This window comes from Schistocerca serialis, chromosome 11 (assembly GCF_023864345.2).
Source record: "Schistocerca serialis cubense isolate TAMUIC-IGC-003099 chromosome 11, iqSchSeri2.2, whole genome shotgun sequence".
NCBI classification, from domain to species: domain Eukaryota; kingdom Metazoa; phylum Arthropoda; class Insecta; order Orthoptera; family Acrididae; genus Schistocerca; species Schistocerca serialis.
In genome coordinates this window covers 53,326,489-53,352,207 of record NC_064648.1, presented here as the reverse complement: position 1 = coordinate 53,352,207, position 25,719 = coordinate 53,326,489, and the positions used below count along the sequence as shown (strand labels likewise).

General features: G+C 40.6%; 1 protein-coding gene across 6 annotated transcripts in view; it reads right to left on the bottom strand.

Annotated features, from left to right (window-relative positions):
* LOC126427299 (putative zinc finger protein 66) overlaps positions 1-25,719 on the bottom strand; it is a 138,579-nt gene that overhangs the window by 74,487 nt on the left and 38,373 nt on the right. For 5 of the 6 annotated variants that reach the window (XM_050089601.1, XM_050089600.1, XM_050089605.1 and 2 more), the window contains exons 4-6: positions 23,884-23,976; positions 22,893-22,973; positions 2,018-2,110 (exon numbers count right to left, since the gene is read on the bottom strand). In XM_050089601.1, the coding sequence (XP_049945558.1) occupies positions 2,018-2,110; positions 22,893-22,973; positions 23,884-23,976 (267 nt within the window). The remainder of the gene's footprint in view (positions 1-2,017; positions 2,111-22,892; positions 22,974-23,883; positions 23,977-25,719) is intronic. The other variant, XM_050089602.1, reaches the window with a different exon arrangement.

Sequence of the window (25,719 nt, the reverse complement as noted above, 5' to 3'; positions counted from 1 at the left end):
TATCAGTCCTGACTTCTCAAATTTTATCTTCATAGTCCTTATGTGCTATGTATGTTGGAAACAAGAAAATCGTTCAGCAGTCAGCTTCAAATGGCAGTTCTCTAAATGTTCTCAATGGCATTTCTTAAAAGAGCATCACCTTCCCTCTGGGAATTCTCATTTGAGCTCCTGAAAGATGTCCGTTATACTTGTGTGTTGTTTGAACCTACCAGTAACAGATGTAGCAGCCTGGCACTGAATTGCTTCTCCAACAAAGTATTACTTTGCTATCTTGCTCTGGCTTCTCATGCAATTACCTAATAAAATTTCCAATTCCACAATTAATACAGAATCTTGCTGGCCATGTGCCAGTATCAAAATGATCAGCCCTATTTCTCTGCATCATTATTAAGCCCTTGCATTTTATGCTGTCGAGACCACAAAGGTTGCATGGCACTCTAGCTGAGAGAGCTAAGATGTTCACTGCACAACTTCATGTACTACTCAGGATAACTGTTATGGTCAAAAATCCTATTCATAGATTTCTCATGTGTCTACCACTCTTTAATCTAAGTTACATATTTTCAATGTAACAAGTGGAGTACATGTCAGTGATTTCAGTGCCAACCACACGACATGGTTTTCCAGACCACACAACCAGCAACACACTGTTCTGCACACTTGCATTGGGAGCAGCACTCCATGCAGTGGACACTATCCCTGAACCTCTGGCCCTGGTGCCGTGGAGACATATTGCTCAGCTTGTGATCTCTTGGGCTGCATACAAAGGCCAGTATGGCCTTTTGTATTTTCATGGTAAGTGGTCACCAACTACAATCCAGCCACTTTGACAACTACAGCTATGCCCTAGGGCACTGCTGTGGGCAAGCTCCTCATTTGCACATCCCTGACTACTATGTGTGGTGTTCTCATTTCTGTAAAACCCTTCTTGTGGAACAACACTACTACTGTTTCACTTACTGTCCTGTCTTCTTGTGATGCCAATGCATGCCTTTCATTTGTTTAAAATGGCATAACATGAGTCCCTGTGACAGTTAAGTCTTGCCTGTTAGCTGTGAATCAGCTACACTCCTTTACATACTCTCTGAGCTGTCCGTAGCATGATAGTTTGGATCCTCAACCTGTATGCTTGTATAATCACCACACATTCCAGTGTCTGAAGAAGCTAACATTTGAGTGCCTGAAAAATCCTTTATAACTTCAGGAAGTTTGTTTATGAACAATGAGATCGAGAGTGAGCCAGTACCTAACCTTCTGCAATTGTGTGTTGAACGTTCCCCAAACTTTGTCTAATTTCATTCCTGTGACATGTTTATCAATGTGAGCATCTTCTTCCCTTAGCAAGGTCATAAAGCGTATTTAAAAAATTAATCTTTCGTCTTTAGATCTGCCAGGACTTGAATGGTGAGGTCATAGATGGCTTCATCTATGTACAATCATTCACCGAAAAACATAAGACATACACAGAGTTTTTCTATGAATGAAAATTTTATAAGTAATACAACAGGTACCACAGAAGCTGCCACAATATGTACAGGTTGTGGCCTAAGTATCAGGGCTGATCTACAACACACAAATTTTATCTCTTTATCAAAACCCAATAAATTTTTAGGGAAAGGATAAGGACAGTCAATGTTCTTTCGAATTGTATTTATCAGATGATATTGAAAGGAGGAATATTTCTCAAATGCCCTACACTATTGGAATTAAACTTCATCTAAATGTGAATTTCGGGACCATCACAGACAACCATTATACAATATAGTTGATATCAACAAGGGCAACAGAACAGCATTATACCAACCACTAGTCCCCTTCTATTTAAAACAGTCAGAACGTAAGAGGTGATATGAAAGTCAAGTGCAAGAGCAGAAGAATATTCTACAATTACGAACAGCAACAAATTCCAGAAAACTGACAATCTGTGACAATTCTATTTCAATGCAACTTTTACTCTACACACTTACTAAAAGACTTATTTGACTACAAGCAATACATCAGAGATGTAAATACTTACAATATTCTCAGTTATATTCATTTCCAAATTAAATTCAGGATCCTCCTTGATAAAATCAGTGGACCAAGATATTCCCAATGGATTTTTAACAGACTGAAAGAAGAAAACAATCTGTGAATTATAACTGCTTGCTAACTTCTGTGTGTATGACACAGCTTTCAATATTCCTTTCTTATGAGTATCATCCAACTTTGCAGAGATTCTTATCGATTGGGAAGAGTGAGTGTCAGAATGCATCCAAATCAGGGGTGAGAGAGTGTGGGGTGAGGGGAGAGAGAGTGCGGGGTGAGGGGGGAGAGAGGGAGGGGGTAGAGAGGGGGGAGGGAGACAGAGAGAGGGGTCAGGGTGGGGAGTAAGAGAGGGGGGAAGAGGGTGGAGAGAGAGATGGAGGGGGGTAGGGAGAGGGAGAGGGAGGAGGCAACAGAGTGTTCTGCCCACCCCTCAATGAGGCAATAACGTTAAGTTGCCCTCCCTTAAACAGAGTGGTAAAAGCCCTCCTCAAGAATTAAACATAAAACTAAGTCAGCCACTGAGGCATCATCTCCTGACACCACAATGAATGAACCCCAGCCTCCATGAGTAATCTGTCTACAAGACTGGTTCGAAACACTCCTGTTGCAAATCAAACCCCACAGTGGTGCATCAGATCCTGTATCCACAAGGCTGAGGATCATGCCAAACCATATTCCAGACTCCCATTACCAAGACAGGGTTGTATCATGGCTTTGTAAAGCTGCAGAAGGGCAGTGCACTCTGCATCCCTGCTGGTGTTACTCAGGTGACGAAGTGTACTGAGGTGCAGCAAGCACTTTCACTTACACTGCCAAAGATTGGGATTTCATGCCAACTAAGAATCAAAGACCAGTCCTAAAAAGCAGTAAGTTCCTGCCTCATTGAGAAGTTTGTCATCAAAAAAGTTCTGGTTGTGGATGAACCATACAATGTTGACAGAAAACCATGACATGGGTCTTGGCAGTTGAAAACGAAAAGCCATGGGCGAGTGCCCATGACCACGTCTTTCGTATGCCACCTTGCAGTCTACATTCAGTGACACACACACACACACACTAGAGGAGCAATAGTAAGAGGCAGAAATAGTCAGCATACAAGGAGGGTGATACTCATGACCTCTGCTACTGATGACCTCACAGCTGGAGTTGACCACTGATGGCTTGTGGAAAGACAGGGACACTCAGTACAGAGCCCTGCAGGACTTCATTCTCTTGGATATGTGGAGTGTTGTGGGAAGCACCAACTAGAACCCAGAACATACACTACGACAGGAAATTCTAGATAAAAATTGGGAGTGGCTCCCACAGACCCCACTTGTGTAAGGCAGCAAAGATATGGTGTCACCTCCTGGTGTCACACAGCTTTTGCAGGTCAAAGAAGACAGCTATAATGCACTGACATTGGGCAAAAGCTGATTGGCTGGCAGACTGCAGGCAAACCATATTATCAGTAATGGAACAGCCTTGGCAAAAATCACACTGGGATGCAGCCAGAAGACCAAGACTCAAAGAGCCACACAACTGTCAGCTCTCTGCGCATTCAAGCAATTTACAGAAAACATTGGTGAAACTTACTGGGCAATAACAGCCCATCTCTAGAGGTGCCTACTCACTTTCAGCACAATGATGCTTTCTAATTGTTGAAATGGGAACTGGCCCTCGCTCCAGATCCAGTTACAGATGGCAAGGATATGATGCTTGTGAATGTGACCTGGCCCTGGTGCTCTATCAGGGCAGAGGGTTAGGACACTGATGAATCCATAGAACTTACAACTACTTAAATCTAACTAACCTAAGGACATCACACACATCCATGCCTGAGGCAGGATTCAAATCTGCGACGGTAGTGGTTGCTCGGTTCCAGACTGTAGCACCTCGAACCGACGGCCCCCCTGGCCTGCAGGTCCTTACGATGGCTAGTGATCATAGTTAAAAGCTACAAAGGGTTATGTTCATTGAAACTGCCCAAAATTAGGAAAGTTGGGGGGGGGGGGGGGGGGGAGCTGGGAAACCAATGCAAAAAATATGTCATGAGATGCTTTATCATCAGAAGGGATGTAAACACTGCAGACAGTACTATGCTGAAATGCACTTTACCCAAACAGCCACAGCCTCCAAAGGTGTATCAAGAGGCAAAAGTTTGCTAAACAGTGTATCCACAACATCTGCGCAAACTCCATTCCGAGTTCCATTGTGTGGAGCAAACTGGGGCCTTAGGGGTTGCTGGAATCTTTGCCTTGGCCACAGGAGTTGAACAGGTGGGATCTGCCAGTATGGGGGTCCACTGGAAGGTCCGCCTCCTTGAACTACTTTTCTTGTCTTTTCTCTCCTTAGAGGATTTTGATGATGCCAAGGGCTTCTCTGAATCAGTTTCAGATAAAAATGATTATCGTAAAGCAGTGTGACCAACAGCCTGTGGCGCCTTCAGCCAGTTACTGGTGTCCAGTTGTAGATCTGTGCAACCCAGGGAAGGAAGTGTCCCAAAGGATCCCTTCCTGGCAAGAGAAGCCAGAAGAAGCTTAGTCATCTCGGGCTGGGAGGTGGAGACAAACGTCCCTGGTGGATGGGAAGAGAAGGGGAGCAGTCAAACCATCAGGGGAAGGGGATGGCCTGAGGGCCCACTGCAGAAAGAGTAACAGACACGAATACAATCAACAAAAGGGAAATGTCTTTGTAGTTGTAGCATATGACATAGTGTACATGCTTTCCTTTTGGCCTCTTCATCAGTAGGTTTGTCCAGAGTCTTGTATTCTTATACCTTCTTCACTCCCTAGAAGAACAGTGTAATCTGGTGAGCAGGGAGTGTGGTGCTTTCCACTGTGGACACAGATGGGGGCAGAGGCACAAGGGGCATTTGCAAGAGATACTCATCCACAATCTCTACAGATAAGGATAGTGCTGCAATGCAAAGACGTGCCCAAATTCCGGATACTTTAAGCACCAGAAGGGGGAGGGACCTACGGTTTCACATTGCATCCGTATACCATCACTTTGACCTTTTCAGCCAATGAATCACCCTAAAAGGCCCCTGGGGAGGTGGGGGGGGGGGGGTGCATGGACAGAGAATAGAGTGGAAGGGAATGCAGGTCGAGGGTGTTAGATCTGGAGTAAATGCACACCCGGGTGAAGCCAAGAAGTCCACTACTTTTCCTTAAATAAACATTTCTTCATTCTGCAAAACAATGCTACATCATTATTGTACAAAATAGAAAACATGTAACATATCATGACAACTTTCTGCTTCCCTCCAGTGCCACAGTCCCAGTAGTGATGTGGGTGAATTACGGATGCTATGTAAGTTTCAAATTTAATTATTTCACAATTGAATGTAATTGTGAATTTGTCCTAAATCTGTACAAATAAAAATAAATATAATTGTTTTGCTTACACCACTAGCAATCCTTCAGAAGTCATAGAAAACAACTCACATATGCTATCTGGACACCCATGGTCGTTGTCCTAGGAACCCAAAACTAGAGAGAAATTTTCCGCGATAATGAACAGGCACAAGGAATGGCCTCTGATGTAAAAAGCAGTGACCACTTGTTTTATGTGCAACAGAGTACAAACTCATGGCTGGTTTACTCTCCTTCACTTATCCTAGTCAAATGGTCTAATGATGCAGTCACACTCTTGGTACAATTATAGCTGTCTGTGAATATTTATGCATGCCACCAAAGTTAGGTTTACAGCTATTTCACTATTGTTACATACATATTTGTTCTTCCATGATTTTCTGAAATCTCCTACCCGATGGGTGGACTTTCTCTGCATCCACCATATCCAGTATCACAAATTTATACCCACAAAAGCAGTGGCATAACAAATTCATTTTTTGGGCTACTCAACTGAAAGATTCTCATGGCATTTGTTGTCAAAAAAAAAAAAAAAAAAAAAAAGCTAACCGAGCGGTACAATGTGTGCAGAACAAATACAGCACTTCTGCAGTAGCAATATTAGCAGGTTCATAAATATATTTGTGTCAATAATTTCCTTTTACTGTGTCTTTCTGTGTGGAAACCAATATTGTAAGCTTTTCTCTATCTGTATTTGGCTCTTCTTTGTTTGTGGGAATGTGAGAGCCTTGCCCTCATTTACTAATTTTGTCGTTAATCTTAACCCTGCTGTAGCTGCCACTGCCATGTGACTTAGACAAGCATCTGTTGAACACCTAGCTCAGGGGGCAACTTCACCAGTGTGACTTAGAAGTGGCCAAAAGTACATTTGACATTCTGGCAGCGAATGTTCTCACAACTGAGCCACATATATATGAAAGCAGAGTCGCTGCCAGGTAGTCAGTTTGAAAGCTACAATCTTCACAATAACTTGGAAGTGATAAAAAGTGAACAACTGCATTACTGGCTATTAACACGGACTTCAGTCAGTATTGTGCTCAGTGATATTAGAAATCTGGGAGAGTCGCCAAGTGTGTATTAGTGCTAAGGGTACCAGCGATACATTTTTCAGTGCGAATAAAGTATTTATTCGAGAATAATTGGCATCTAATTTACCTACATTGTAACAATATAATAAAATGGATTGATATGTAATAAAGAAAAGAAAGTAGAAACATCTGATGATTCTAGTCACCATTCAGCCGCAAAAACACCACCAGATGTAAAGGCACAGCCCAGCACTATGTCAAAACTTCCACAACAAAGTTCATTGACCAATTCCTTCAATCACACAGATATTGGCAATTAATAGGATGTATTACCATCAGGATATTATTGATGATATAAAACACAAGCTTCTCACAGCTCCAAGGAAACCTGGAAAAGGTTGTCTTTCCTACTTCTGAGCACAACAAGGAAGGGTGGGTTGAACATAGGCAAGTGCATGATAATCATTTTAAACAGTATCCATGGCTGATGTTCTCCCAAGTTAAAAAGGGACTTTTTTGCATTAACTGTTCACTTTTTGTGAACAATAAAATGGCTGGATGAAAGAAATCCACTATCACCAAGAAACTTGTGACTGAACCACTATCAAAGTTTGCCAAACTTACTGGTAAAGATGGTGACCATGAGACTCACTCTCAGCTCAAGTACCACATTGAAGTATCAACAGATGCAAAATTATTTTTGGCAACACAAGGAATGCAAACTTTGTGTCATAAATCCATGTCAAGACAGAGAATGGAAAACATTAGGGAAGACTGAGATTGTCTTGTACCTATAATAAAAACAATCATATCTCATGGAAAGCAAAATATTCCCCTGCGGGGGAGGGGGGGGGGGCCTTAGGCATGATGGGAGTCTATTAGAAAATGATAATGATCGTGAGAGTATAGTGAGTAACACAGGAAACTTCTAAGCTCTTCTAAGATTTAGAACTGACGCTGGAGACTTGCAACTAAAACATCACCTTGACGCCACTAAAGCGAATGCCACTTGCATATGTAAAACAAAGTGTAACGAACTTATTTCGTGCTGTGAAACAGTGATGTTATCGAGATTACTGGAGGAAATCAAAGATTCTCGTTATTAACGCATAATTTTCGATGAGACTACGTACATAGTGCACATAACCCAACTGAATTTAGCTGCTAGATATGTTGATGGTGGCGGCAAATTACACAAAAGATTTTAGAGTTTCATTGGTAGGACACTTAGAAGATGCAACAAGTCCACTAAAGAGACAGCTTACACTACACTCGTTTGTTCTCTCTTAGAATATTGCTGTGCGGTGTGGGATCCTTACCAGGTGGGATTGATGGAGGACATCGAAAGGGTGCAAAAAAGGGCAGCTCGTTTTGTATTATCACGTAATAGGGGAGAGAGTGTGGCAGATATGATACGCGAATTGGGATGGAAGTCATTAAAGCAAAGATGTTTTTCGTCGCGGCGAGATCTATTTACGAAATTTCAGTCACCAACTTTCTCTTCCGAATGCGAAAATATTTTGTTGAGCCCAACCTACATAGGTAGGAATGATCATCAAAATAAAATAAGAGAAATCAGAGCTCAAACAGAAAGGTTTAGGTGTCCATTTTTTCCGCGCGCTGTTCGGGAGTGGAATGGTAGAGAGAGATAGTATGATTGTGGTTCGATGAACCCTCTGCCAAGCACTTAAATGTGAATTGCAGAGTAGTCATGTAGATGTAGATGTAGATGTAGACAAGGATTGTAGTGGAAACACTGACGATGAACCTGACGTGTCAAGATGAAGAGCGTAGCGTTACTGGTGAAGTATTAAGTACTACGATTCTAGGAGAATGGAAAGCCTTTCTCTGTCCTTGGAGAACTGTGTGGGTATAGGCTGTGATGGTTGCTCAGTTAATTACAATGATATGAAGAATCTTTGTCTTCACATTACATACCTGATGTACTGATCAGTATGACACTTCCTGTGTGCTGATGTGAACTGCGTAGACCATGTTACAAAATACATTTTGTTTGGCTACAGTGTTAGAGGCATTTTAAGTTTAAATTCATCATGTTTGCTGCCAGATATGTAACTAAAAATACTGATTAAGTTGTGATATCCAAAGAAGAATTTAACATCAAGGATTCTTACTACACAGAAGGTAGGTCAGGAAGAATGTTTAAATTTTTTGTTAGTTAACTTTAACCTAAACAATTTAAAAAAGATATGCTGTAAAGCAAAGAATTTATGACAGAATAATTTTGTGGATGAATCAATAAAAGTTTCATTTGCTGAATAATTTACATAGTAATACATCTGTATATGAAGGCTGGTGCATTGTTACACATTATTATTACTAGCTTTCTGTTAAAGATAACGGATAATAAATTTGAGAGAGAGAGAGAGAGAGAGAGAGACAGAGAGAGAAATTTTGCAAAACTATAAGCAAATCAATTACAATTGGTTCAATGTAGAGAAAAAGACAAGAAAATATCACAACACTCCAAAGGAAAGGGAAGAGAACAACTTCGCAAATGTCTAGATTTAAAATAAAGAGGAAAAAGAGTTGTGAAGAATATGTACAAAGAAAGTAAATGCACAACCACTCATGTCACTGGAGTGTGATCATCAGAACCCTATTTATGTTCATACTAATCCCCAAAAACTTTAGGAAAAGCAGGGAAAAGATTGAAATAACTACATCCAGAGAGCCCAACTTGGAAATATGCAGTAACAAACAAATTAATTGTTCCAGTGGAACAACTTCCATAATGTTTAAGCGCACATTAACAACACAAAATGGATAACAAGGTTTCAGAAAAAGAGAAGCAAACAGTTTATTTTTTTTTTATTTATTTTTTTTTACTACGGAGATGACAATCTGTGAAGCACCTGACATAAATATTTAAAGATCCGAAGACAAAGATACACAGAGTTTTGCAAAAACACTACATGGTATTTTCAGCTCACAGAGCTTATAAGCAATTTTAGGCAGACACAGAAATAGGACAAATAAAAAATACTTTCATTCATTACACATTTTGTTGGTTTCGAATACACCTCAATGTATGTAGGAAGGTATCATGCCAACTCTTATTATCTGGTGACTGCACTGAAAAATGACACTGAAAAGAGCATTTTTTATGAGGTAAGGAGTTACTGGAACATGTAGTCTATTGTTAATTCATGTGTACTACGAACTCATGTATAAAGTGTAAAAGCTATAGCTCCTAAACATCACCCCACATTAAATAATGAAGTCGACTGACAAATAAGTAAAATGGAAAACATGGATTGATGTTGACAGGCAACAAAAATATGCAGAAGTTAATGGTACCATCACTGATGTAGTGTTCTAAATTGATAAGGAAATTTTATATTTAATATTTCACTGCTTCATAGAAAACTCAGAATCTGCTGAATTGGGGATATGTGCAAAATGGATTTCTTAAATCTGGAGATCTACAGACTGACTTTGTAGATAGTGTGTCTATGATTAACAAAGACAAAAGTCTAAAATCTCATTCATAACACGAATAAGTACAGGCTCCACAGGTTGCACCTGGATGCTGCAGGAACATTTTATCATGCCATCATCACTAATGATATCTAACACATGAAGCAGTTTCTGTTGCTGTGTTGTCTTATAAATAATACCTGATGTAAATAAGATGATCTCGCATCTCAAAAAAGTTGACAATTCATTGAGATGGCCATACTTCTCTATTTGAAAACAAGTACACATTATCCAGTTTGTGTTCAAAAGTATTAAAAGTGGAAATGGACTGTTATTCTTTGCTGCATGACATGGTAAAGTCATCATGGATGCTATTGATGGTACAATGAAGAGAGGAGTGTGGAACCAGATGAAACACAGAAAATGGTATGCTGGCTGGGCTACAGATTTTTATAAATGAGCACAAACTCAGATTCAAGTAAAAACCATGTTTTATGGTACTGGAAGATGCGTTTCTGGACAACTGAGTGAGTGTAACTCACATTCAGCTCAAACATTTTTGCTCACATTCAAAACTATTATTGTTTTTTACCTTAAGCTATAATACTAGTATTGTCACAAGAACCCTGAAGCTTGAAAAAACCAAACATCTTCTCGTAACTAAGGATGCAACCCATCGAAGATGTGCTTGGTATTCAGAGGTAGAAAATGAATCTTGTGGGGATCAAATGCGCAGACGAAGACACAATAGCAACAGATGTTGTCAAGGATGTGCATGTTGATCTGATAAATCCTGGATTGTTTCTCACCGTACAAATTTTAAATGAGAGAGGTATAAACCAATTTCTGTGGCATCTCCGAAAATGCAGAACCTATGGTAATGTTTTTGAAACCCATTCCAAAGGCTACAATTTTTTCACAAAATACAAAAGTGACAGCACTTTTTATTAGAAAAGAACAAATTTGAACATTAATAAATTAACCAATGATCATTTAAAAAGCAACAGATATTACTTATGTCTTTAGAACTGGGACCTATGACTGTGTTGCAAGATGAATCTTTTAAGAAGAAAATGTAATATAATGAAAAACTTATGTATTTAAATCGTATGATCTATGTACAGTTTTAGTTTTTTTGAGTATCAAAAATAATGCTATTTGTGTGAGCTGTGAATAGAATCTGTTGTTGTTGTTGTTGTTGTTGTTGTTGTTGTTGTTGTTGTGGTCTTCAGTCCTGAGACTGGTTTGATGCAGCTCTTCATGCTACTCTATCCTGTGCAAGATTCTTCATCTCCCAATACCTACTGCAACCTACATCCTTCTGAATCTGCTTAGTGTATTCATCTCTTGGTCTCCCTCTACGATTTTTACCCTCCACGCTGCCCTCCAATACTAAATTGGTGATCCCTTGATGCCTCAGAACATGTCCTACCAACTGATCCCTTCTTCTGGTCAAGTTGTGCCACAAACTTCACTTCTCCCCAATCCTATTCAATACTTCCTCATTAGTTATGTGATCTACCCATCTAATCTTCAACATTCTTCTCTAGCACCACATTTCGAAAGCTTCTATTCTCCTTTTGTCCAAACTATTTATCGTCCATGTTTCACTTCCATACCTGGCTACACTCCATACGAATACTTTCAGAAACGACTTCCTGACACTTAAATCTATACTCGATGTTAACAAATTTCTCTTCTTCAGAAATGCTTTCCTTGCCATTGCCAGTCTACATTTTATGTTTTCTCTACTTCGACCATCATCAGTTATTTTGCTCCCCAAACAGCAAAACTCCTTTACTACTTTAAGTGTCTCATTTCCTAATCTAATTCCCTCAGCATCACCCGACTTAATTCGACTACATTCCATTATCCTCATTTTGCTTTTGTTGATGTTCATCTTATATCCTCCTTTCAAGACACTGTCCATTCCATTCAACTGCTCTTCCAAGTCCTTTGCTGTCTCTGACAGAATTACAATGTCATCGGCGAACCTCAAAGTTTTTATATCTTCTCCATGGATTTTAATACCTACTCCGAATTTTTCTTTTGTTTCCTTTACTGCTTGCTCAATATACACATTGAATAACATCGGGGAGAGGCTACAACCCTGTCTTACTCCCTTCCCAACCACTGCTTCCCTTTCATGTCCCTCGACTCTTATAACTGCCATCTGGTTTCTGTACAAATTGTAAATAGCCTTTCGCTCCCTGTATTTTACCCCTGCCACCTTCAGAATTTGAAATAGAGTATTCCAGTCAACATTGTCAAAAGCTTTCTCTAAGTCTACAAATGCTAGAAATGTAGGTTTGCCTTTCCTTAATCTTTCATCTAAGATAAGTCGTAAGGTCAGTATTGCCTCATGTGTTTCTACGGAATCCAAACTGATCTCCCCTGAGGTCGGCTTCTACTAGTTTTTCCATTCGTCTGTAAAGAATTCGTGTTAGTATTTTGCAGCTGTGGCTTATTAAACCGATTGTTCGGTAATTTTCACATCTGTCAACACCTGCTTTCTTTGGGATTGGAATTATTATATTCTTCTTGAAGTCTGAGGGTATTTCGCCTGTTTCATACATCTTGCTCACCAGATGGTAGAGTTTTGACAGGACTGGCTCTCCCAAGGCCGTCAGTAGTTCCAATGGAATGTTGTCTACTCCGGGGGCCTTGTTCTGACTCAGGTCTTTCAGTGCTCTGTCAAACTCTTCACGCAGTATCGTATCTCCCATCTCATCTTCATCTACATTCTCTTCCATTTCCAAAATATTGTCCTCAACTACATCGCTCTTGTATAGACCCTCTATATACTCCTTCCACCTTTCTGCTTTCCCTTCTTTGCTTAGAACTGGGTTTCCATCTGAGCTCTTGATGTTCATACAAGTCGTTCTCTTATCTCCAAAGGTCTCTTTAATTTTCCTGTAGGCTGTATCTATCTTACCCCTAGTGAGATAAGCCTCTACATCCTTACATTTGTCCTCTAGCCATCCGTGCTCAGCCATTTTGCACTTCCTGTCAATCTCATTTTTGAGACGTTTGTATTCCTTTTTGCCTGTTTCATTTACTGCATTTTTATATTTTCTCCTTTCATCAACTAAATTCAATATTTCTTCTGTTACCCAAGGATTTCTACTAGCTCTCGTCTTTTTACCTACTTGATCCTCTGCTGCTTTCACTACTTCATCCCTCAAAGCTACCCATTCTTCTTCTACTGTATTTCTTTCCCCCATTCATGTCAATTGTTCCCTTATGCTCTCCCTGAAACTCTGTACAACCTCTGGTTCCTTCAGTTTATCCAGGTCCCATCTCCTTAAATTCCCACTTTTTTGCAGTTTCTTCAGTTTTAATCTACAGGTCATAACCAATAGATTGTGGTCTGAGTCCACATCTGCCCCTGGAAATATCTAAAAATTTAAAACCTGGTTCCTAAATCTCTGTCTTACCATTATATAATCTATCTGATACCTTTTAGTATCTCCAGGGTTCTTCCATGTATACAACCTTCTTTCATGATTCTTAAACCAAGTGTTAGCTATGATTAAGTTGTGCTCTGTGCAAAATTCTACCAGGCGGCTTCCTCTTCCATTTCTTAGCCCCAATCCATATTCACCTACTACGTTTCCTTCTCTTCCCTTTTCCTACACTCGAATTCCAATCACCCATGACTATTAAATTTTCGTCTCCCTTCACTATCTGAATAATTTCTTTTATTTCATCATACATTTCTTCAATTTCTTCATCTGCAGAGCTAGTTGGCACATAAAGTTGTACTACTGTGGCAGGTGTGGGCTTCGTATCTATCTTGGCCACAACAATGCGTTCGCTGTGCTGTTTGTAGTAGCTTACCCGCATTCCTATTTTCCTATTCATTATTAAACCTACTCCTGCATTACCCCGATTTGATTTTGTGTTTATAACCCCGTAGTCACCTGACCAGAAGTCTTGTTCCTCCTCCCACCAAACTTCACTAATTCCCACTATATCTAACTTCAACCTATCCATTTCCCTTTTTAAATTTTCTAACCTACCTGCCCGATTAAGGGATCTGACATTCCACGCTCCGATCCGTAGAACGCCAGTTTTCTTTCTCCTGATAACGACATCCTCTTGAGTAGTCCCTGCCCAGAGATCCGAATGGGGGACTATTTTACCTCCGGAATATTTTACCCAAGAGGACGCCATCATCATTTAATCATACAGTAAAGCTGCATGCCCTCGGGAAAAATTACGGCTGTAGTTTCCGCTTGCTTTCAGCCGTTCGCAGTACCAGCACAGCAAGGCCATTTTGGTTATTGTTACAAGGCCAGATCAGTCAATCATCCAGACTGTTGCCCCTGCAACTACTGAAAAGGCTGCTGCCCCTCTTCAGGAACCACACGTTTGTCTGGCCTCTCAACAGATACTCCTCCATTGTGGTTGTACGTACGGTATGGCTATCTGTATCGTTGAGGCACGCAAGCCTCCCCACCAACGGCAAGGTCCATGGTTCATGGGGTGGGGAGGAATAGAATCTATGGTGTCCCAAATACAATTAGTTATTTACTTTTATCTTCATGATTTCAAGTTTTAGATAGTTACTGCAGGCCTAATTTAACATATTCCTTATGTATTTGGATTTTAAAGGAAGGGTGCAATTAAAATAATTTATGATTTATACATAATTTTAAAAAATTCTTTCAGAGGCTACCTTTAATTCCACACAGCGTATTGTGTGAACCCATTATCAATCATTTAGAAAAGGAACTGTTACTATAACAATGAATGAAACTCACTTTTCATACATGATATTGCCCAAGAGGAAACTTGGAATCACTCTTTCCTCAGCTGAATTGTCTTTTTATTCCACTGACCTTTAATGTGTAAGTATACTGTTGTATTCCATTAAGAAATAATTGTTTCTCAATCCACTGCAACTACCAGGCCTACTGATCATACAACAAAATCAAATTATTTCCAACATCAATTGGTGGATATTTAGTAGTTCAGTCATTTCTACAATGAAGTAAACAAATTTAGTTAATAACCTACAAAATATTTCAATGCACCCTACGGATTGTTCATTAAAATTATTTAAACCAATACTTCACAACAAGAGTAATTAGATTTTATGTTGGTTAACTGCCACAACACAGCTGACCCAAACACTACTCCTCAAATATTATGAGAATCAATAGTGGACAGATTACATTAACCTCTCAACATTGCCACATCATTTTATGACAAGAAATTGAGAATGTTCTGACATTTACTCAGCCATAACCTTACTTGCAGATCAGAATTTTTATGAGAAAACATTAAATTCTTTATAAACTCAACAACTAAAGACAATATGATTCATTGTTGAAGACTTAGCACACATCCATTGAGTTAACTGTGTTGCAAAAGATATGTACAGTACCAATCCGTGTTTGCAACATCTGTATTCAGACACTGGGCTTAACAGACCATGTGTTGTTTTGAACATTATACATATTGGTTAGACAGAGATGAAAGGAAACACAATTTACCAATAAAATGAAAAAAGGTAAGGCATATGTACCCATTTCCAGCAATTATTTGGTTGGTATTTCATGGCACATTTCCCAAATTTTAATACATAACAGATACAAATAAGAGAGACTTAAATAATCAACGAAATGTTCTCCTTCACTATTTACAGCAGTCTCCAAATGCTGGGATGACTTTTTCATACTGTAACTGTACAAGTCATGTAGAAGTGGAGATAACTTATTGGCATCACATTAAAGCCTTAATCTCCCTTTACTCGGGGAAACTACAAGTGTTGTGGTGTTAAATGAATAACACTTACAAGAACTGAATCTCAGCTTAGCAACAATAAACTGGTTCATAGTAATAAATGATACCTTGGGAGGAAAACTGAATACAGAATGGGGAAACAATACATATGATGTCCCACAGGGTTCAGCACTTGATTTATCCAGACCTACATAAACGTTGTGCTAAAACCATTGGAGATGCCTTCAAAATCTGCAATGCTTGCCGATAACAAGTACACTGATAATCGCCAAACACATTCATACTAGAAACAGTCAGGAGAATAATGGATCATGCTTGCAACTGGTTTACAGGCAACAGCACAAAAATTCAACCTTTATACTTACAAAAACGTACATCATGCAATTCCAAACAAATTCAAATGACTTACAGATACAAGGAGATATCAATGACAGACACTGGATGAGGTTCCAAGAGTTAAGTTCTTAGGCATTCAGATTGATAATAAATTAAGGAGGCACCAGCATGAGAACGAGTTAACCAAAAATCTCATATCTCTCTGCCCTGCAATTAATGAATGTTCCTCCAGAGTGTCTACATGCAGAAATGCTTCCTAGCATGCTTCCACTCAGTCCTAGCCTATAGGATAATTTAATAGTGCATGGCAGCAATGAACAGTATTTATCCTATACAAGCTTGTAGTAGGAATGTGATGTGAACACTTTGCATCTACATGTCACTATGGAACTCCCTATTGCCTTTTACATTAAATAACATTAATATTTTATTTATTTCTGTTTGGTTTTCCCAGAAGATAATTCCAAAAACAAGTGAAAACACCAAAAGATGCCATCGTAATTGCCTGTAGGTGAGTAATGCTGAGGGGATCAACTTGACAAGTTTACCAATTTTTGGACCCCATTTCAATTGAAACCCAAGCAGACACCAAGGAATTGAACGCAGTCTGTTTCATTTACTGTGTAACCAGTAGTATTCACTTCTTCCAGTAGCAGGTCATTTCTGATTGCTTTTGCATCTTATAAAATGAGTCTTCAAGGGATGACTTGAACTGGTAGCTGCAACATTAATAAGGGTAAAGTGGTGTGCAATATGGGGAAGGAAGTTTGTTGGTAGTGATCAGGAGTTATTACTAAACGTAAGTAATGTGATGAACAGTTTGATGAGATTAGCACTGAACTGAATCTGAAGAGAAGCAAATTCTGTAACAAACTGAAGAAAGTTGACAATATTAGAAAACACATAGATGGCCAAAAAACAGAAGAGATGGAAAATTATCAGAAATATAATTATTCACATAGATGGTACACCACTGCATTGGAACCCGCATTGATCAGCTAAATGGGCTGCAGACCTGACCATGAAATTTGCTTCATCTCACAGTATGGTATCTTTTTTATTGGTGGGAGTTTGTGAAAGGCTCTACCTATGTGCCTCCTCTTCCAACAACACTCGATGAATTATGATGCTACATGGGAACAGCAGTGAGTTTCCTTAACTGACATGCTTGAAAATGCAAGGATCAAGTCTATTGTCTGGATGCTTAAATGTGTAGAAAAGGATTTTGATATTTGTGATCAGTAAATGACGAATCTGGTCCTAAACACAGCTGTGAAAAGTACCTTAATGTTGTATGTGCACACACACAAAATGTGAGCAACGAGAAAATCATATGTTTCCTTTGTAAATAAAGGTTTTGCAGGCATGTATAGATGTAAAAATCTGCCCCCAATTCTGTACCTTTGTAATAAATAAAGTTATAGCCTTGTGAAATCTGATGATTTTAAACATCCTGAGGAATTGCTTATACAGGTATAACTTCTTTCAGTGAAATATGATGATCTTAATTTGTCTTGATGGGTTGCACCTATTGTTGAATATTTCAGAATGTTTTTCAGAAAATTAAATTTGCTTTCAACACTGTAACCTCTGCTCTGGCTAGAGATATGGTGTGAATGTTATTCATTTGTTCATTCTTTAATTTACACATTGCATTCCATAAATGAATATGTGGATGGATGTGGGATGAGCCACACTGCAAATCTTAAGGCAGAAGCTCCCACAGGGATTTATCTCTGAAGTGTAGTGACAACCAGCTGTTTGTGACTAGTGCTAATCTACTCACATGGCTAATTAAGGGAACTAGTAATAGATTATTTTGTATGTATGGCTCAAATGGCTCTGAGCACTATGGGACTTAACTACTGAGGTCATCAGTCCCCTAGAACGTAGAACTACTTAATCCTAACTAACCTAAAGACATCACACATATCCATGCCCGACGCAGGATTCGAACCTGCGACCGTAGCGGTCACACGGTTCCAAACTGAAGAGCTTAGAACCGCACGGCCACACCGGCCGGCTTTGTATGTATGTATATGTACATTTACTGCTATGAAAAATATCACTGTTTCTCCTACTACATTGGTCAGCTACTTATTTTACAAAGTATTTCCACCTACATCTATACTCCGCTATCCACTTAATGGCACATCGCGAAAGGTATCCCATAAGCCTGCTGGTCATTTCCATTCCCATTCCACTCACAAATATGAGTGAAAAAGACTGTATATGCGCCTCTCAATCAGCCCTGACTTCTCAAATTTCACCTTCATAGTCCTTATGTGCTGTGTATGTTGGAAACAACAAAGTCGTTCACCAGTCAGCTTCAAATGGCAGTTCTCTAAATTTTCTCAATAGTGTTTCTAGAAGGAACATCACCTTCCCTCTGGGAATTCTCGATTGAGTTCCTGAAGGATGTCCGTTACACTTGTGTGTTGTTTGAACCTACCAGTAACAGATGTAGCAGCCTGGCACTGAATTTCTTCTCCAACAAAGTATTACTTTGTTATCTTGATAGCTTGCTCTAGCTTCTCATGCAATTACCTAATAAAATTCCCAATTCCACAATTAATACAGAATCCTGCTGGCCATGTGTCACTATCAAAATGGTCAGCCCTATTTTTCTGCATCATTATTAAGCTCTTGCATTTTATGCTCCTGAGACCACAAAGCTTACATGTCCCTCTATCTGACAGAGCTAAGACATTCACTGCACAACTGCATGTACTACTCAGGATCACTGTTATGGTCACACAGCCTGTTCATAGGTTTCTCAGATGTCTACCACTGTTTAACCCTTTGCACTCCATAAGGCAGAGACATGGCGGCTCCGCGTGCTCTTATTTAAATCGCCGCTGCCTGGGCGGCAGTGTACTGCAGCGATTTGCGCGGATTTCTTTGTGGAAACAATGTGGTCCCTGGCAAACAATTGGGGTGTACATTAAAACAAAATGTGTGCTTTCATTCATATATTTACATAAGCTTTTACAGTACAAAACTTTCCATTGTGTGGTATTTTTTGAAACACTCTTCAGGGTGGAAAGCTGGATTTCCTGAGCATGTTTTGCAGTAATACACAGTTTCGCACCTGCCACCTTTCTTTTTTTCTGTCTGAGCACACTGCACAGTCCTTATGCTGGTTCCCAGGAAGCTTGTTGATAATGTGCAACTTTCCATTCAAGTGTTCCTCGTCATCAGAAGTTGAACGACATCCTCGTTTCTCTCCTTGAGTTCTTCCTTCAGCAACTAATCGTCTTATAACACTTTTACAGAATGCTTTGTGAGACGGTATTGTCAAGTTATTTTTCTCACAATGGTTCTTGTATAGTAAATAGCTGTTTACAAGTTCTACCTCCAACCGCCAGAAGTATAGTTTTCGCCACCACTTGAGACTTTTCATTAGAAAACCGTAACTGGAAGTAAAATGGTTTGATCGATCAACTTCACCCATCTTTCAAGTATAATCAATAATCACATTTGGTTTCTTTATTTCTTCCCTTTCCTTTCTATAACTGACACTGAGTTATTGGCTTTTGTAGAAAGCACGAGAACTGTTCGTTTATCTTGCCATGCCAGAACCATCATTTTGTTGTTGCAGAGGCATTTTATTTCGTGCTTCCTTAGACGCAGAGCTCCTTTCTTGATTGCAGCTGGAAGGTTTTTGCGATTGGCCTGAATTGTTCCTGAGATGAAAGTTCTGTTTCAACAGCTCATAAGCTAATACAACACTTGTATAAAAATGGTCAGTGTACAAATGATACCCTGATTGCCCTGTAGCATTTCTGATATTAGCTAGCAGCTGAAGAACTATTCTCTCAGAAAAATTCAAGTGTGGACAAATCAATGCCTCAGTTGTTACAGCGCCAAAATAGGATATCAAACTGCAGATATGACCATTTGATGAATCCTAAATTACATAAACTCTGAGTCCCCATTTTGTTGGTTTTTGAGGATTGTACATTTTGAATAATACACAACCCTTGAACGATACTGTAGATTCATCAGCAGCTAAATACTGATATGGTCGATAAATTTAGACAAACGTGCCAGACAAGTAATTCAGTACATTTGTCACTTTACTCATACGTGACTGAACCTGACTGTTGACATGTGTAGCACTCGTCAGATTAAAGACATGAAGTGCCCAGAAAATTTGCATAAATCGTTGGCGACTAAAACAGTCTGGAAAGAAGTTGGATGATTGTAACCATTCTCTTGAAAAAAGGTCCTGCAAGTTCTTGCACTTTTGTAATGCCATATTAACAGCACACCATGGAAGCGTTTCATTTCTTCCATAGTAACAGTCCCATCATGCAGAATGTTGTGGAAGTGGTGTCACTTTATGTGTTTTTGATGTAGCATACCTATTCGTTTTATCTGCTATTTGTTGAAATATGTTATCTGTAAAAATTAATTGAAAGAATCCGATGGGCGATGATGGAACAGAACTATTTTCTGTTATAAAACCCCACTTTGATTCGTCAAAAGGAAAATCTGTGAAGTCAGTGTCAGTGTCGCTCCACATTCGCCACGAATCCTCTGCTGAATCACTAGAAACATGCACATTGTCACTGTTTTCTTTGTCATTGTCACTCGAATTGTTTTGAAAAGAATCACTATCATAATCAAAATCATTTTCACTCTCGTTTTCACTTAGAGTGCTCCAAAAGATCTAAAATCTCTTCCTCAGGAAGGACTACATGAAGAACTAGCCATTTTGAGTGTGTGGACTTGAACTTAATAATTACAATCTTCGACTTAACACAGCTGCTACTGTTCGAGACAGAGTTAACACTAGTTCTCCTAGATGGCAGCACACTGCAGCAATAATGCCTAGTAGACTCAAAATACGTCTGAGAGCTTCAAAAAGTCGTGTTGAATGAGACTCGACATCGGAGCGGAAAACAAATTTCGCGATGTCGAATGGCACTCGACATTGGAGTGGAAAGGGTTAATCTAAGTTACATATTTTCAAAGTAACAAGTGGGGTACACGTCAGTGATTTCAGTGCCAACCACATGACATGGTATTCCAGACCACACAATCAGCAACACACTGTTCTGAACGCTTGCTATGGGAGCAGCACTCCATGCAGTGGACACTATCCCTGAACCTCTGGCCCTGGTGCCATGGAGACATATTGCTCGGCTTGTGATCTCTTGGGCTGCATACAAAGGCCAGTATGGCCTTTTGTATTTTCATGGCAATCCAGCCACTTTGATAACTACAGCTATGCCCTAGGACACACTACAGATCACTGTTTTAGCCAAACTCCTCATATGCACATCCCTGACTACTATGCATGGCATTCTCATTTCTGTAAAACCCTTCTTATGGAACAACACTACTACTGTTTCACTTACTGTCGTCTACTTGCGATGCCAATGCATCCCTTTCATTTGTTTAAAATGGCATAACATGAGTCTCTGTGACAAAGTCTTGGCCTGTTAGCTGTGAATCAGCTACATTCCTTTACACACTCTCTGAGCTGTCCCTAGCATGATCATTTGGTTCCTTGTCCTGTATGCTTGTATAACCACTACACATTTTTGTGTTGAAGAAGCCAACATTTCGTGCCTGAAGAATGTTTTGTAACTGCAACAAGTTTGTTTATGAACAATGAGGTCAAGAGTGAGCCGGTACACAACCTTCGCAAATGTGTGTTGAATGCTCCCCAATACTTGTCTAATTTCATTCCTGTGACACGTTTACCAATGTGAGCTTCTCCTTCCCTTAGCAAGGTCATTAAGCATATTTAAAAAATAATCTTTCTTCTTTAGATCTGCCAGGACTCGAATGGTGAGGTCATACATGGCTTCAGCTATGTACAATCATCCACCAAAAGACATAAGACATATACAGAGTTTTTCTGTGGTGTCACCGCCAGACACCACACTTGCTAGGTGGTAGTTTTAAATCGGCCGCGGTCCATTAGTACATGTCGGACCCGCGTGTCGCCACTGTGTGATCGCAGACCGAGCGCCACCACAAGGCAGGTCTCGAGAGACTGACTTGCACTCGCCCCATTTGTACGGACGACTTTGCTAGCGACTACATGGACGAAGCATCGCTCATTAGCCGAGCCAATAGTTAGAATAGCCTTCAGCTAAGTCAATGGCTACGACCTAGCAAGGCGCCATTAGTAGCATTGCATGTATCTAAAGAGTCTCACTTGTATCACCACAATCTCCAGATGTACCAAAAGGATGGATTAAAGTTAAGTATTACAGAAGCTACATACTTTTCTTTATAGCATTCATTATGTATCCTGTTTCAGACCTCACGCCCATTTGCGTGAGCGTAGCGCGTGCCTTTCGGCTTCCTCTCATTGTGTCTAGGCTGTCTTGTCTAGACACAACATTTTTTATGAATGAAAATTTTATAAGTAATACAACAGGTACCACAGAAGCTGCCACAATATGTACAGGTTGTGGTCAACATATCGGGGCTGATCTAGAACCCACAAATTTCATCTCTGTTTTTGAAATCCCAAAAAAAAATTAGGACAAACTCAAGAATAACTATGATTCACACAAAATATAAGAACAGCCAGTGTTCTTTTGAATTCTATGTATCAGAAGTTGTTGAAAGTAGGAATATTTCTCAAATCACCTCCACTATTAGAACTTACACTTCATCTAAATGTGAATTTCGTGACCATCACAAACAACCATTATACGATGTAGTTGATATCAACAAGGGCTACAGAGAACAAAATTATACCAGCTACTAGTACCCTGCCACTTCTATTTAAAACAGTCAGAACGTGAGAGGTGATATGAAAGTCAAGTGCAGGAGTACAAGAATACTCAACAATTACGAACAGCAACAAATTCCAGAAAACTGTCAATCTGTGACATTTACACTGCAATGCATCTTTTACTCTACACACATAACAAAAGACATACTACTTGAATACATGCAATACATCAGAGATGTACATACTTACAGTATTCTCAGTTATATTTAATTCAGGATCCTCCTTGATAAAATCATTGGGCCAAGATATTCCCAATGGATCTTCAACAGACTGAAAGAAGAAAATAATCTGTGAATTATAACTGCTTGCTATCTTTTGTGTGTATATGACAGCTCTCAATATTCCTTTCTCATTAGTATCATCCAACTTATCAATTCGGAAGAGAGTGTGTTAGAATGCATCCAAATCAGTTCTATTGCCCCTGATTTTGCTATCAGCCATTGTGCAGTATTTATTTGGCATACTTTCACTTTCTAAACCTGTTACATAATCCACTCTGGTTTCAGAGGCACTATGGCCTACTCTATCGGATGGTTGTACTCCCATATACAAATTTGATATACATGTGTGGCAACATTTCAAAATTAAACTCAGATAATATAAAGATGCAAATAATCTTCCAACAGTAAACGCATAAACAAGAGGAATTTTTGGTCATTAATCAAATGAATGTGGCATTCCACACATTATCATCAAAATTAACCAAATTTAATGTTATTTACACAGCTTCTAGCCATATCATCATGTATTTCCAGTGCCTGCTCTTTAGGGAACAATGCAAATTTATGTCATGTGTACTGGGGGAAAATCATAAGGAATTACACAGCAGGATTTCAGTAATGATGTAAATACTACAGTGAATAGTGATTGGGAACTCTAGAATATATACCCATCACATATCATAGTTCCACATGTTACAGCACTGTGACACTGACATGTAACAAGATTAACAATTACTTCCAAGAGGAAGTCTTCCTTGCTCCGTTGACACCAAATATGTACTTAAGGCATTCATTACATAGAATCACAATAAAAAATTAATGCAAGGGTAATGGTTCATAAAGATATTCTTGTTACAAGTGCTGTTAAAATGCTATTGGTAATACCCTATAAATAACATATCTAACCAGAGTTTCTTACTACACTTCCTGCACAATACAGTGCTTGTGTGAAAACTTACATTATGCTCAGATCCGGCAGCATGGTGTTTCAGTTCGGGATCTTGCTTTACCCAAACACTATGGTCATCAGCCCTTAATGGGTCTTCAAGAAACTGAAAAATGAAGAGAGGGCATCTGTGTCTTGTTCCTACATGACACTGTCATACAGAGGGGGGAGGGAAAAGAGATGTGGGAGGGAAGAGGGGGGAAGGGGGCTGGGAGGGAAGAGAGACAGGGGAGAAGAGGGGTGGGAGGGTAGAGAGAGGGGGTGGGAGAGGGAGAAGGGCTGGTCGGTTGGGGTGGGGGAGACTGAGTGGTCGGTTGGGGCGGGGGAGACCGGGTGGTCGGTTGGGACGGGGGAGACCGGGTGGTCGGTTGGGGCGGGGGAGACCGGGTTGTGGGTTTGTGCGGGACAGGGTGGGTGGGCAGAAGGTGGGGGGAGAGAGGGTGGGGGGGAGAGAGGGTGGGGGGGGAGATAGGGTGGGGGGGAGATAGGGTGGGGGGGAGATAGGGTGGGGGGGAGATAGGGTGGGGGGAGATAGGGTGGGGGGAGATAGGGTGGGGGGAGATAGGGTGGGGGGAGATAGGGTGGGGGGAGATAGGGTGGGGGGAGATAGGGTGGGGGGAGATAGGGTGGGGTGGTGGTGGTGGTTGTTGGGATGTTTAAGGGGGACTAAACAGCTAAGGTCATCAGTCCCCCATTCCAAAAACATGCGAGACATAAAGTCGCGGAGCAGATAAAACCCCAAGGGGAAGGAGCCTCCCCCCCCCCAGGCACTAAAGAACACAAATTAGGCGACGAACACTACAGAAAAGAAGAATACAGACGAACACCAGACAGAAAGAAACAGAAGAAAAGAAGATGGCCGGAGACTGGTTGACTGACCACAAGAACAAAAATAAAAGGGAAAGAGTCAACCATCCGACGACACACCAAAACAAAACAAATATTGGGAGACGCGAGGACAAAAGACACAGAAAGGGAAAGGTGCAGGACCCCCTAAATAGAACCATAAAAAGGACTAGCACGGATAAAATGTAAAACATTGTCAGCCATGGAGGCATCGTCGCATAAAATCAAAGGCAAAGTGCCCGGCAGATTAAAAGACTGCCGCAGGGGGCGCAGTCGGGGACACTGCAATAATATGTGGGCGACCGTCAGCCGGGACCCACACCGACACAGGGGGGGATCCTCCTGACACAAAAGATGGCCGTGCGTCAGGTATGTATGGCCGATGCGGAGGCGACTCAGGATAACAGAGTCCCTGCGAGAAGACCGCAGGGAGGAGCGCCACACATCGGTCGTCTCCTTGACAGCCCGCAGTTTATTAGGCGCTGTCATGCCTCACCACTCAGCAGACCACATCCCAAACACCTTACGGCGCAACACCAGCTGCTGATCGCGAGCCGTGAGGCCGATCTCCAAAGCTGGGGTGTCGATCGCCCCTTTGGCCAGCCTGTCAACACGTTCGTTCCCCGGGATGCCAACATGACCTGGCGTCCAAACCAAGACCACCGAACGACCAGAACGGGCAATGGCGGAAACAGACTCCTGAATAGAGGACACCAGAGGAGAAGAGGGATAGCAGCGGTCGATGGCCTGAAGGCTGCTCAGGGAGTCACTGCAGATGACGATGGACCGACCTGAGCAGAAACGCAGATGCTCAAGAGCGCGCAATATGGCCACCAGCTCTGCAGTAAAAATACTGCAGCCAGCCGGCAAGGAGCGCTGCTCAACATGCTAAGCATGAGCAAAAGCGTAGGCAGTGCGACCATCAACCAGGGAACCATCAGTGTAGACAGTCTCACAGTCCGAAAATGAGGCGAGGAGCGCAAGAAAACGGCGACGGAGGGCC